Source organism: Mchenga conophoros, linkage group LG11 (assembly GCF_057382185.1).
Source record: "Mchenga conophoros isolate Kocher_MC1m ecotype Shallow Benthic linkage group LG11, M_conophoros_male_GT1.1, whole genome shotgun sequence".
Taxonomy (NCBI): domain Eukaryota; kingdom Metazoa; phylum Chordata; class Actinopteri; order Cichliformes; family Cichlidae; genus Mchenga; species Mchenga conophoros.
The window spans coordinates 38,040,000-38,051,745 of record NC_140536.1 but is presented as its reverse complement, the minus strand read 5'-3'; the positions used below and the strand labels follow the sequence as shown (position 1 = coordinate 38,051,745).

The following is an 11,746-nucleotide window of genomic DNA, read 5'->3' as shown; positions in this document are numbered from 1 at the left end:
AACAGAGTGAGCGTTCAGATAAACTCATATATGCACCTAACATATTAAAAATGCAACAAAATAATGTGTAATCTTCAAACACACATAAAAAGGAACAGCACAGCTTGGATCGTGAGATTGCTTCTGTCTGCCGACGGTCCGGGACACAGAACGATTACAAAGAAATGAAATTGCAGCCGTGTGTTTGTTGCTGGCGTTGATGGTCGTGTGCAGCGATGAACATTAAGGCTTAATCAGCGTTGATGAATCTACATCTGGAGGAAGGACGACTCCGATCCAGACTCCTGTTTCCTGTTTCACGAGGGGCAGCAGCAGGCGGCTCCATCAGGACTCAAAGCCGTGACCTCGATCAGGCGGCGTGAGAGCAGAGTGACATTATCCAAATTGGATCTGACACATTCTGGTTTCCGTCCCCCCGAGCCGGCGTGCTAATCGACTTTCGTCACGGCGAGGGGGCCGTTAAACGCTTGTTATCGTCACTGCGTGCGTAATAAAGTGTGAATGTGCTCAGAAGCCTGTGAACGACGCCAGCGCGCCGCCAACACGGATCCTCGTCAGATGGCGTGCAGACGGAGATCACATGGGAGGGCAGGGACGACAGCAGGCGGGCGGTTCCTGCAGAACATGTGTTTCATCAAGTCCGGCTCACATGAACTTAGAGATTTATACACAAATACGCTGCCGATCCTCCCTGTTCGCTCATAATGAAGCAGCTGCTCACTCCACACCTGTTTACACACTTACAAGCCCATTAAACAGCTGTGGTTATCTGTGGTTATCTGTGGTTATCTGTCCCGTGGACACATCCAGCAGGCTGTTATCACCTCCTTTATTGGTGGCGGGCGCCCCAGAAGCCACCTTTCATTACCAGGAAACTTGTGCACTACCCTGAAATAAGGTTATGGTTCCCTGTTTGCTCTCACAGAGAGATGCTGAGGCTGTCAGGAGACGGGTGGAGGGTTGTAGCTGCAGAGCTACAACCCTCCACCCGTCCAACATGAGGATTTATGCATATTTATTCTACAGGTTATATACTGTTATATATTCTGCAGGTTATTTCATGACCAAAGTGTAAAACAAGGCAGAATAAGGGCACCATGAACAGCAGCTGGGCAGAGCGGCATAAACCACGTGTCCACGTCCCTGAAGCATCTTTATTGTGACAGAGTGCAGATGGTTGTCAGGGAGACAGAACGGAGGCAGGAAGTGGTCTAAAGGTGCACGAGGAGGCGAGCTGGAGGGGGATCAGAGAAGAACCTTCTGAAGGAACTGTTACCCTCACAGCGTGTCCTCTGTCCTCTACAGGAAACTGGCTGAGGAGAAGTACGAGGAGGTCCACACCCGCAGGAGGGAACTGAGGAGCCGCCATTTCCAAAAAGTCAGTGTGGATGTTCTGAATGTAAGAAACACTTTGTTGTTCCTCTGATACTCGACCCGGGCTTCGTGGGTTTCTCTGTTGTTCTCCGAGTCTAACTGGGTTCCAGTAAAACACTCATTTAATGCTTTTCCACCAACCGTTAGGAGAGCAGAGAGGGCGGAGCCTGCCAGAGTCAGGCTCAGCCAATCAGCAGCCAGAATCGCCAGAACGCTGGAGGGTCGGCGCCAAAACCGAAGCAGGACGAGTCAGAACCAGAACTGCACGGTGAGAAAACAACAGACATGGCGGCTCGTTCATCGCCACGCGTACACGCAGAGAGCACACAGGCGCAGACTCAGAGGGCCGGAGCTTCCCAAGGGGTGGAGCTTCCCAGAGGGGTGGAGCGTCACAAAAACCACCTTAAAGAGCACAAACACAAAACGAGCGAGAAGACCAAAAACAAGTGCAAAGAGATTAAAAACAATAAAGCTGTGGTCACATTCGCTGCTTAACAAATGTATTAGTCATTGAAACAAGAACACAAATGTTTTAGAATCTGTCAAAAAATTTGTTTGAAACTAAAAATGATGTTTTTTATTCTGCAAACAACAAACAAAAGCAGCTGGAAATGAATCAAGATGAACTTTCAAACTCCAAAACTCATTTTTCTGTTCAGGGATGAAAGAAATACGTGTAATTCAGCATCTTCTAATAATAATAATAATAATAATAATAATAATAATAATAATGTGCTTTATTATTTCTATCTGCCCTTTTGTATTACAGGACATTTGAATTCAAGGATTACAACAATAATTATGTTATAGTGATAAAAATATCATCAGGCTTGCACATGCTGGTGGATTAACCATGAACATAAACAGTGATTATTGTTTATTTCGGGCAGCTGTGGCACTAACCTTGAATCGAGCGGTCGTCCGATGAATCTGTGAAGTTTTTTAAAAAGCTCTTAAAGAGTGAGAACGTCTGAACTTGGACGTGTTGAGTTCTAACATGTGAAATATCATTAAAATGTTATGTAACTAAATGTAACTAAATTACAACACTCGACACTTTTTCCGGAGCTCGTTTTCTCGGTTGCCACGGTGATGCATCTCCTCTGAAGAGTCTGGACGACGAACGCGCTGCAGACGTGAAACGTGCTTCCTGTGGAGTTGCAGCAGCTTCAGATTTGTTTCTGTAACAAACATCAGAAACTTTCGGTTCTTTTCATGGTTCTGCAGGTTTTTCTGAGAGGTCCCGAAGTACGGACCAGATTCAGACTGTGAATTATTGAGTTTGGGGATGTCTGTTCTACCATTAAATAATATATATTTATGTTGATAAGGTCAGAAAATGTCTTTTCTTGGAGGCTTCTTCAGTAGGAACCTCAGGCTGAGACTTAAAGCAGGTTCTCTTTTCTCCACATCAAACTCAGAACTCGGAGCTTGTGTGAAACTTCAGCTTCACGCTGGACGGCTAAATTATGCAGGCTGTGTCTGTTCAAGTGTTTCTAACAGGCTTGGAGAACATTTCCTCAGCTTGCAGTTATGATCTGTCTTCAGGTTCATATTGCTCCCGTGTTCTGTCACTGACGTTTCCTAAATAAACCCAGCAGCCAGCGAGCTCGAACTAATAAAATTTGCAGCTGATGTGAAGCAAAAGCTCTCCAGAGGGGTCTGCGTTTCAGCAGCTTAATCATACGTTTATCTAAAAATCCTTCGGAGGTAATAAGGAAGGCCAACAGCCAGAAAATTTCATTAAAGTTAATGTCATTTGTAAAAAATCAGCTCAGGCGAGACAAAGAAAGTCTGAAATTTCTTTGTTATCGTGCTTTCATCATCGGTCCCTCCTGGATTTTTCACTTTTTATGAGCACAGTTCAGAGCTGAGGGCAGCTGTGGGAGAATGCTGAGGTTATATCTGAGTTATTCAGGTTTTTGCACAAGAGAAGGAAGCAGAAACGTGGATGACAGTGAAAGTCTCAGCGCCTTAAAATGACTCAACATCAGTATCATCCAGTAACCTGCCAACATCTTTGGAAGCAGTTCAAACCAGTTTACATGGAGAAGATAAAAGAGAATAAACAGCTTCAGCTCGACAGCGTCCTTCCTACGGCCATGTTGGAAAACACTTTGACTGAACATCAGCAAACAGCTGAGGAGCACTTCCTGTTTCTCTGGGAAACACCTGAAACCTCCGTGAAGTCCCCGAGCGCGATCCAGCAGGACCGATTATGAGAGGAAGCCGTTGGAGTTTGATCAGTTTGGTGAGAAACTCGCAGCTGGAGACGTGAGCCTGCAGGGAGCTCACAAATAAAGAAACAGAGCTCTTTATGTACAAAGCAGAAATCTGTTATATGAGCGGAAGCAGCTGCGTTGGTTTTTCATGCTTCCTGGGAGCAGATGGAATTTCGATTCTCCACACGGAGAGTTTTCAGGGATGAAGTGGCCCCGCGGCGTTTCACAGACACTTAGATTCACATCAAGAAAACAGACTTCATTTAATGTTTTCATAGTTCTGAACAGAAACTAGGTGGCTCTGCTCTCCTCCAGCTCTCAGCTTTTCAGTTTGTATTCGATTGGACGGTGAACGCGTGACGTTCGGGATCAGATCCACATCTTACACTTCAGGCGTCCTTCAGCAGCACAGACGCTGAGTGATGAGGAACCGCCGACAGGACGTTTGGCTCGATGCTGAGTTCATAAAGGTTCGACTGCATCAAACTGCTCGGGAAGTCGTAATGAAACCTGAGATTTTCTCTCCTCCGGATGCTCAGAGACAAAAACAGAAAGTTAGTTTGTGGAGCGAGCTGCATTTGAATAAAGCACCAAATCCACACTGTTTTACTTTTAAGCTTAAATTTCAAAACTTACCTTTTTTTTCCATTTTAAATCCTGATTTTTATTTGTTTTTGTTTTTAATGTCTCTGTAAATACTTTGAATCACCTTGCTGTTGAATTGTGCTGTATAAATAAACTTGCCTTGCCTGGGAATGATCTCGCTGGAGGAGCTGGAGCTGCTGTGAAACAGGGTGTTAGTCGGCTTTAAAAGAAGACCAGTGTTTGCGTTTCACAGCCGCCATCGCAGAACTTGGTCACTGCTCTGAAACAGCGAGGAGGAAGTGGAAAGACTCCCGCTGGTCACGTCCTTAAAGTGACTCATCATTAGTTTTTGATTTATTTGCAGGCTCTGGTTCAACACGTTAAACTGCGAGTGTCTCCACAGAGAGCCATTTCTAAGTAATGAACTTTGAAAGCTTCATTTTGCTGCCAGCCTTTCATCATAACACACGTCACCTTTTCCAAACCGGCATCGTCTTATTTTAGTTTTCCAGCTTCAGGCTCCTCAAACCGTTTTCTCATTAAAGGGTCCGAGAGCTCCGACACGACCCACGACAGGCGGCAGCTCCTCGGAGAGTCACAGCCGCTGTGGTCTCAGCAGCAGAGCCGACACCTGAGCCTCGCGTCACATGGTGCTGGAGCTCAGCCAATCAGTTTCTAGACAGCTTGATATCACAGAGGAGCTGCTGGTGAAATATCTCCTGAGTCAAGAATGAGTGAACAATTTGATCCATCAGTTTAATGTTAACTGAGTAAAAGACTCGGAGCTGATCTCATGTTATGGTTTATTCGAATGAAATCCAGTCTCGTTTGTCCGTCACTGGGATGCTGGTTCTGTTTACATGTGTCAAGTTCCGAGCTCCATGTTTCTGACAGAAGCATCAGCATTCAGCTCAGTTTTAGCTCACTGGGATTACAGAGAGAACGTGAGCCACACAGGACCACTGAGACCTCCAGCACAACCAGGATCAGGGAGGAGCAGCCTCCTACCCGACTGCTCGGTGGTTCAGGGGAGAGAAAAGAGAAAAGAAGGAGCATCGAGAGACCGGGACGAAATATAAACCACAGGAGAGAAAATGGGAGTTGATAAAGTGAAGTAGATGCATTTAAACGCATGAGGAGGAGAGTGGTGGAGAGGAAGTGCTCAGTGGATCGTTAGAGGTGTCCTTCAGCCTGAGACACAGGACAGACACCCGCTAGTTGACGCCGCTGCCTCCCATGTCTTCATCAGGAACACGAGGAGCTCTGACTCCAGCATGTCCCACGTCTACCTCAGGACGTCCTCTCAGTAGGACACACCTGAAACAGGATCCGGATCAGATGCCTGAACCACCTGAGCTGGACTCATGTGATGACGAGGAGTTGTGTTTGAGCGACTGAGGTTGGAGGACAGTGACTGAAAGCTCGTTCTGTCATTCACTCTCAGAATCATGTAACACTGTCCAGAGCTCGTGGTGAGGAAGGTCAGGAAGGTACACTGACCGGTTAATCCAATCAGGCAGCACTAATCACAGGCCAGTGCGTCATGTTACGGCTGCAGCAGGCAGGATCAGGACCAAAACCAAAGGCTGAACTGAAAAAGGCTTCATGTGCTGTGACAGAACCCGGGAACATTACAATGAAGCAAAACAAAACCGAAACAGAGTTTTCAGGAAACGCAGAGGAAAGCCAGAGCAATCAGGGTGTGTGATTATTAACGACGCAACAACAAACAGGGCTCAAATACACAAGAGAGCAACGAGGGAACAGGAAACACGGCGGGCACACAACGAGACGGGGAGGAAGCAAAACCAAAGACACTCACATGGAACTATCAAAATAAAACAGGAAACCAGAGGCCGACACTGAAACGCAGGCTGACAGAACACGAGGAGCAGAGACAAGAGTAACAACTGTGACACGGAGCCACGACTGAGTGTGGGACATGAAACAAACATGAAGACAAAGAAATCACTGAAGAACTTAGAGAGCCAGAAAATACACGAGACTACATGATGAGAAAAGCACTAAATCCCCAAATATCAAAGAATCCAAACTTCCACACTGGGTCACCTGACTCAGCACCATGTCATCCTCCATCCACATGAGGTGGCGTCATGCTGTGGGGATGTTTTTGAGCAGCAGGAACTGGAAGCGTCGTCAGGGTCGAGGAAAAGATGAACGTGTTTGTGGTCTGACGTTTGGCTCCGTCTTCATCTCAACAGACCAGTGCAGCATCCTCATCCTCGCTGTAGACAGCGATCCGTTGTACAGCCTCTCGCTCACCCTCCCCTCACCTGAGATACTTACTCTAAACTTCCTCCCTGACAAGGGAGCAACAACCAAAAGTTAATTACGACCATCCAGTTTAGGAACGCCTTTTCCATTCCAGCTCACGTGTTGTGACGCTGTCCACAAGTTAATCGACCTCCGTGGGAGGAAAGTTTAGGAAGCCGCTCCGCACTGTGCTGCAGGCACTGCAGGAAATGATCGTAAAATCACTGCCTTAACCCTTTGAAGCCGGTCGGAGCAGCACGCTCTGTTTTGCGTAACTATTTTTAAATCCCAGTAGCCCTGCAACCACGTAAGCTAGGGCAATCATTTTTTTTGCATATGAAACTGGAGGAGTTGTACTTACATCTGATGCCATCAGCTTGTCCTCGGTCACAGTTTCCTTCCACATATAGCTTTGCAAAAACTGCATAAAAGCACTTGCAGCAACAAAAACATAATATTCCAGAAACACGCTTTGTGATCCGATCAGCTGTTTGTAACACTTCCTACATCCATCAGCGAACTATCGCATGTCCGCCATGACCTGCCCGAAACCGGAAGTGATGTCATTTTGCGGAAATGTAGTTTTTTACCACCAGGATCTCATGAGCCTATACTGGTGTTTTTAAAAGTTATCTTTGACTTTATGACTTTGTGTCGTTTCTGGGATGCTGAGGACTCATATTGCACTGCTGGAAATAGTTTATTTTGATGCACATGCTGCTTTTTTGCAAATTTGCAGTATAATATTTATTTTCGTTTTTCCTGCAGTGTATGAAAATTGGTGTATTTCAAAAATAAAACTATGAAGACACTCAAAATAAATTTCCTGTGGAAACTATTTTGTGCAACTTTTTTGTATTTACAGTTTTGAGGGATAAGCCTCTTAAATTTCTCTAACTAGAAATATATGTTAAAAAACAAAAACTATTTTCAATTTTTTTGTAGTTTATTGCACTTTTTTGCACTTTATGTAATTACTATGCACTTAATGCAGACATTATTAAAATTTGGGCTATAATGGTTGTATTGATGTATAGCAACTTGAAATGCTCCCAAAAATGGCTCCACAGCAGGTAAAAATATAATATAAGCTCTGGTGGACTTGGTTCTGGCAGGTCTTAAAGGGTTAAATCTGATCAAGGAACTTGCAGATACGCTGTAACAGGGTTTTTCCAGGTGCTGAACACTCCAGTTTTGTAAATAACTTGTTAATCTGAACAGTCGGGTGATTTGGGAGCTCAGAACATTTTATTTTTATTGAAATCGCAGTAGAGGCGGCGGCCTGTCTTTGACCTCTCCCTGACTTTTCTCTGCATCTTTTAGTTCAACCTTTTATTTCATGGTAGATTCCCCTCACGTACGCTCCCAGAGCTCCGCCCTCTCCTTAATCCCTGTCGTGTGATTGGCTGATAGTGGCGGAAGAGGCTCTGTCAGACCTCAGAGACACCATGAATTAAACATCCTCCATCTTTACAATTCTCCGAGCTCGTTAGCAGGAATAATTACCCAGACGCAGCGCCTGGTAAAGCAGACAAATGAAATCCATCAAGACTAAAGAGGTTAGGAAGCATTCTGTCCATCAACTCCTCCCTCTCGCTTCACTTTATGAGCACATTTAGTCCTCGGCTGTGTGCGTTTTAAATAGAAGTGCGCACACGGGCCGGCATGGTGTCACTGCAGATAAAGAATGCGATTACATGTGAAGCTTAAAGTAAAACACTGAACATTTCTACCCAATAATAGGGAGGAGTTTCCACATCCTGGTTTCTGTGATCTGCAAGCAGCTTTACAACCCCCTTCAGCCCCAGCTCCTCTGCTTCATGCTGTTTCTGGCTCAATGAGTCACGATGGCGGCTCTAGATAGATTAGAGATTAGATAGAACTTTATTAATCCCTCGGGTGGGTTCCTCTGGGAAATTCGATTTCCAAAAAAGCACAGCACCGACAGAAGTTACAGAGTTACAGAATATTATATATATATATATATAATACACACACACACACACACATATATAAATACAGAGACAATATAAATAAAATATACGAAGGGGATAAATAGAATAAATAGGAATAAAAATAAAAATACAAGTGAATTGCACATTTCAAGTATTGAGTCTATTGCACCGTTGACTATTAACAAAGGTATTGCACAGTGAGGTGCAGAGGCACTACAGCTTAGTTGTTCCCCCCTCCTTTGTCCTCCTGTTTCCCCTCCCTCTCCCCTCCAGAGAGGAGTTAAACAGTCTGATGGCGTGTGGGACAAAGGAGTTTTTAAGTCTGTTAGTTCTTGTCTTGGGGAGAAGCAACCTGTCACTGAACAGACTCTTCTGGTTGTTTATGGCCGTGTGCAGAGGATGCCCAGCATTGTCCATAATGTCCATCAGTTTCTTTAGTGTCCTTTTCTCTGCCACTGTCACCAGAGTGTCCAGCTTCATGCCGACCACAGAGCTAGCCCTCCTGATCAGTTTCTCCAGCCTGGATGAGTCCTTCTTTGCTGTGCTGCTCCCCCAGCACACCACAGCATAGAAAAGTACTCCAGCAACCACCGACTGGTAAAACATCCTCAGGAGCTTCCTGCAGATGTTAAAAGACCTCAGCCTCCTGAGGAAGTACAGTCGGCTTTGGGCTTTTTTATACAGGTGCTCTGTGTTGCATGACCAGTCCAGTTTATTGTCCACCCACAGCCCGAGGTACTTGTACTTGTTGACCACCTCCACCTCCTCCCCCTCTATCTGAACCGGCAGTGGACCTTCTCTGGACCTCCCGAAGTCCACAACCAGTTCCTTAGTCTTTGAGGTGTTGAGTTGCAGGTGGTTTGTGTGACTCCATGCGACAAAGTTCCTCACCAGACTTCTGTACTCCTCTTCCTGATCATCCCAGATACTCTGTGAACATTATAAGCGCCACAGCCAGACTGGGCGTGGTCATGGATCTTTAACCCTTTGATCACCAGGATGCTGCAAACAAAAGTCTCTTTATGGTCATCTTGCATGTCTTTGTTTTGTCTTATTGAATTCATTTTGAGTGTCTTTGGTCATATTCTGTCTGCTTATTCTCATTTTCCGCTGTCTGTCAGCTGTCTTGTTGTCTTTGCTCTCATCTGTTTGCAGTCGTGCCGCACGTCTTTGTGGTTGCTTGACTTTCGTCTTCTCCTGTGTTGGTTGTTGAAGTTGCTTTGAAGTTGTTGCTGTACGTGTGTGCAGATATCCCTGAGGATCCCCGGGCTGCAGAAGTTTATTACAACCAGGACAGGTTCGACTCGTGCTCAGAGGACGACGAGCCAGCGGCACCTGCAGAGACTCTGTACCTGTCTGACCCACAGGTGAGCTGCTTTTAACGTGCTTTCATGGCTGAACATAAAATCTGCACGAAGAGACGAACACAGAGGAACGTGTGAGAGTCTCGCTCTGTTTCCACTCTGCTTCTTTATCCAGTGTTCAGGAAGCATGATGGGATTTTGTTTAGCTCCTTAATCAGTGTTAGCATTAGCCTGGATTAGCATGACACACACAGAGAGGATGGTGTAGGTGGAGGAGCTTTGACTGCAGCTCTCAGGCGTCTCTGCTGGCTGGCTTTCATTGTGACGAGAGTTTTCGTGCGGCTCAAATGATCATAATACAATTGTCACGCGTCCAGAGAAGCCGCCTAAAACCTCTAATTAGAGACACACTCGCAGCCAAGGAGTCCTGACCCGCCGCTAACGAAGATGCACATTGTTAGCAGCTCAGTTACTCTGAGAGAAAAAGTGCATTTTTAACGCCAGAGCTGGAAGTTCTCAGCACAATCAGAAATGTGAGAGAATAACCTGAAAATTAAAGACGCTGAAGGTGATTTAGGGAGGAGTCTGAGGGATTAAGACTCAAAGAGAATATGATGGAAACAGAAACAGCTCATGTGCTCGGTTTGTTCCTGTCAAAGGAGAGATGTCCACTCACCGATGGATCATTACAACCGCCGTGTACCAGGGCTCGGTGCGGCCTCTGAAACAGGCGTTTGGCGTCTGCTGGTGGAGTCGTTCCTGCTTCTTGTTGTGTCTCTTAAGCCTTTGTGGATCTTTTTGTTTCTCTTTGTGTAGTTTCATAGTTTTGCAGCATTTTGTTGTTTCGGTGCCTCTGCAGCTCCTCTGTACTATATTTTTATTCTTATTTTTTAAGTGTGATCTTTGTTAAATCTAAATCTTTGGATAAAAGATTTTTAGCCTTTGGATGGATTTTTAAGGTTTGATTATGATACAAATATGATTTACTGTAATTCAGTTCGATTCAGTTTTATTTATATAGCATCAAATCCCAACATCAGACGCAAACAGCGACAGTGGGAAGGAAAAACTCCCTTTTAGCAGGAAGAAAGCTCGGACAGATGGGGGAGGGGCGGCTGTCTGGGAGTGAGGAATGTTTTCAGAGTTTAAAAAATGACCTCTGTCATCTTGAGGCTGGACCTTCTCCCTGTTTATGTGCTCATTATTCCCACCGTCCAGCAGTGGTGGGAATAACGTTCCCACAAAGAGATAAAGGTTTGTTTTTTAAGGGAGAATGAACGAATGAACGAATGAATGCAAAACGCTGACACTGTACATGAAGTTAATAGTTCAGTAATAGCTTATTGCAGGACTGTATGCAGTAATAATTTAGGGAGGACCTGAAATCACAACCTGAGCCGCTGCACTAACAATGTCAGTTCAGCTTCAGGTGTATAAAAGCAGATGTGCTATTTTCTGTCACTGTAGTCTGTAAGCTGCATGCAGGTTTGGTCTGATTGAGCCTGCAGAGATCGGTCGCAGCATGTAGGACATGCAGGGGAAGAGGAAACGTCCCACAAATGTTCCCTCTACAGGGATCCCTTTCACTGACACGAGCCCACAGCTACAGGGTGAGTCAGATCCCATTTTTCGGTAGACAGCAGCTCTGCATCCCGGGACGATTACCACCAATTTATAACCAAACGGCCGAGTCCAATTCACTTCCATTAGAGGCAGAGAGAGCCAGCGGTGAAGGCCAGCAGCCAATTTGTGGTTGAGCTTCAGAGAAAGTGGAAGGCTGGGAGAGATTAAACCTATTTGTCACTGCTGATAGTGATGACAGAAAACAGAGAGGAGAAGAAGAGGAGAAATGGAGCGAAGCTGCAGATTGTGGAGCCGGATAATTAGCGGAGCCGAGACACAGAGAGGCCACGAGACGAAGCTCTGAGACTCTGATCGCTGCGTTTCTGTGGAGAGGACGCGATGCTGGGTCACGTCTCTGGAGATCTCGTCTGATAGCTGATAGATTTACCGTGGCGCCCAAATCAGAACT

The 11,746-nt window shown here is 45.5% G+C and overlaps 1 protein-coding gene and 1 long non-coding RNA gene across 2 annotated transcripts in view; one reads left to right on the top strand and one right to left on the bottom strand.

Moving 5' to 3' along the window:
* LOC146565014 (uncharacterized) overlaps positions 1–606 on the bottom strand; it is an 11,388-nt gene extending 10,782 nt beyond the window's left edge. Inside the window, exon 1 of the long non-coding RNA XR_014894492.1 lies at positions 85–606. This is a non-coding gene — a long non-coding RNA (uncharacterized LOC146565014). The remainder of the gene's footprint in view (positions 1–84) is intronic.
* The window catches only part of nek11 (NIMA-related kinase 11), a 58,359-nt gene that overhangs the window by 35,755 nt on the left and 10,858 nt on the right, over positions 1–11,746 (top strand). Inside the window, 3 exon segments of the mRNA XM_085292852.1 lie at positions 1,306–1,399; positions 1,522–1,642; positions 9,659–9,777. Coding sequence (XP_085148978.1) covers positions 1,306–1,399; positions 1,522–1,642; positions 9,659–9,777 — 334 coding nt within the window.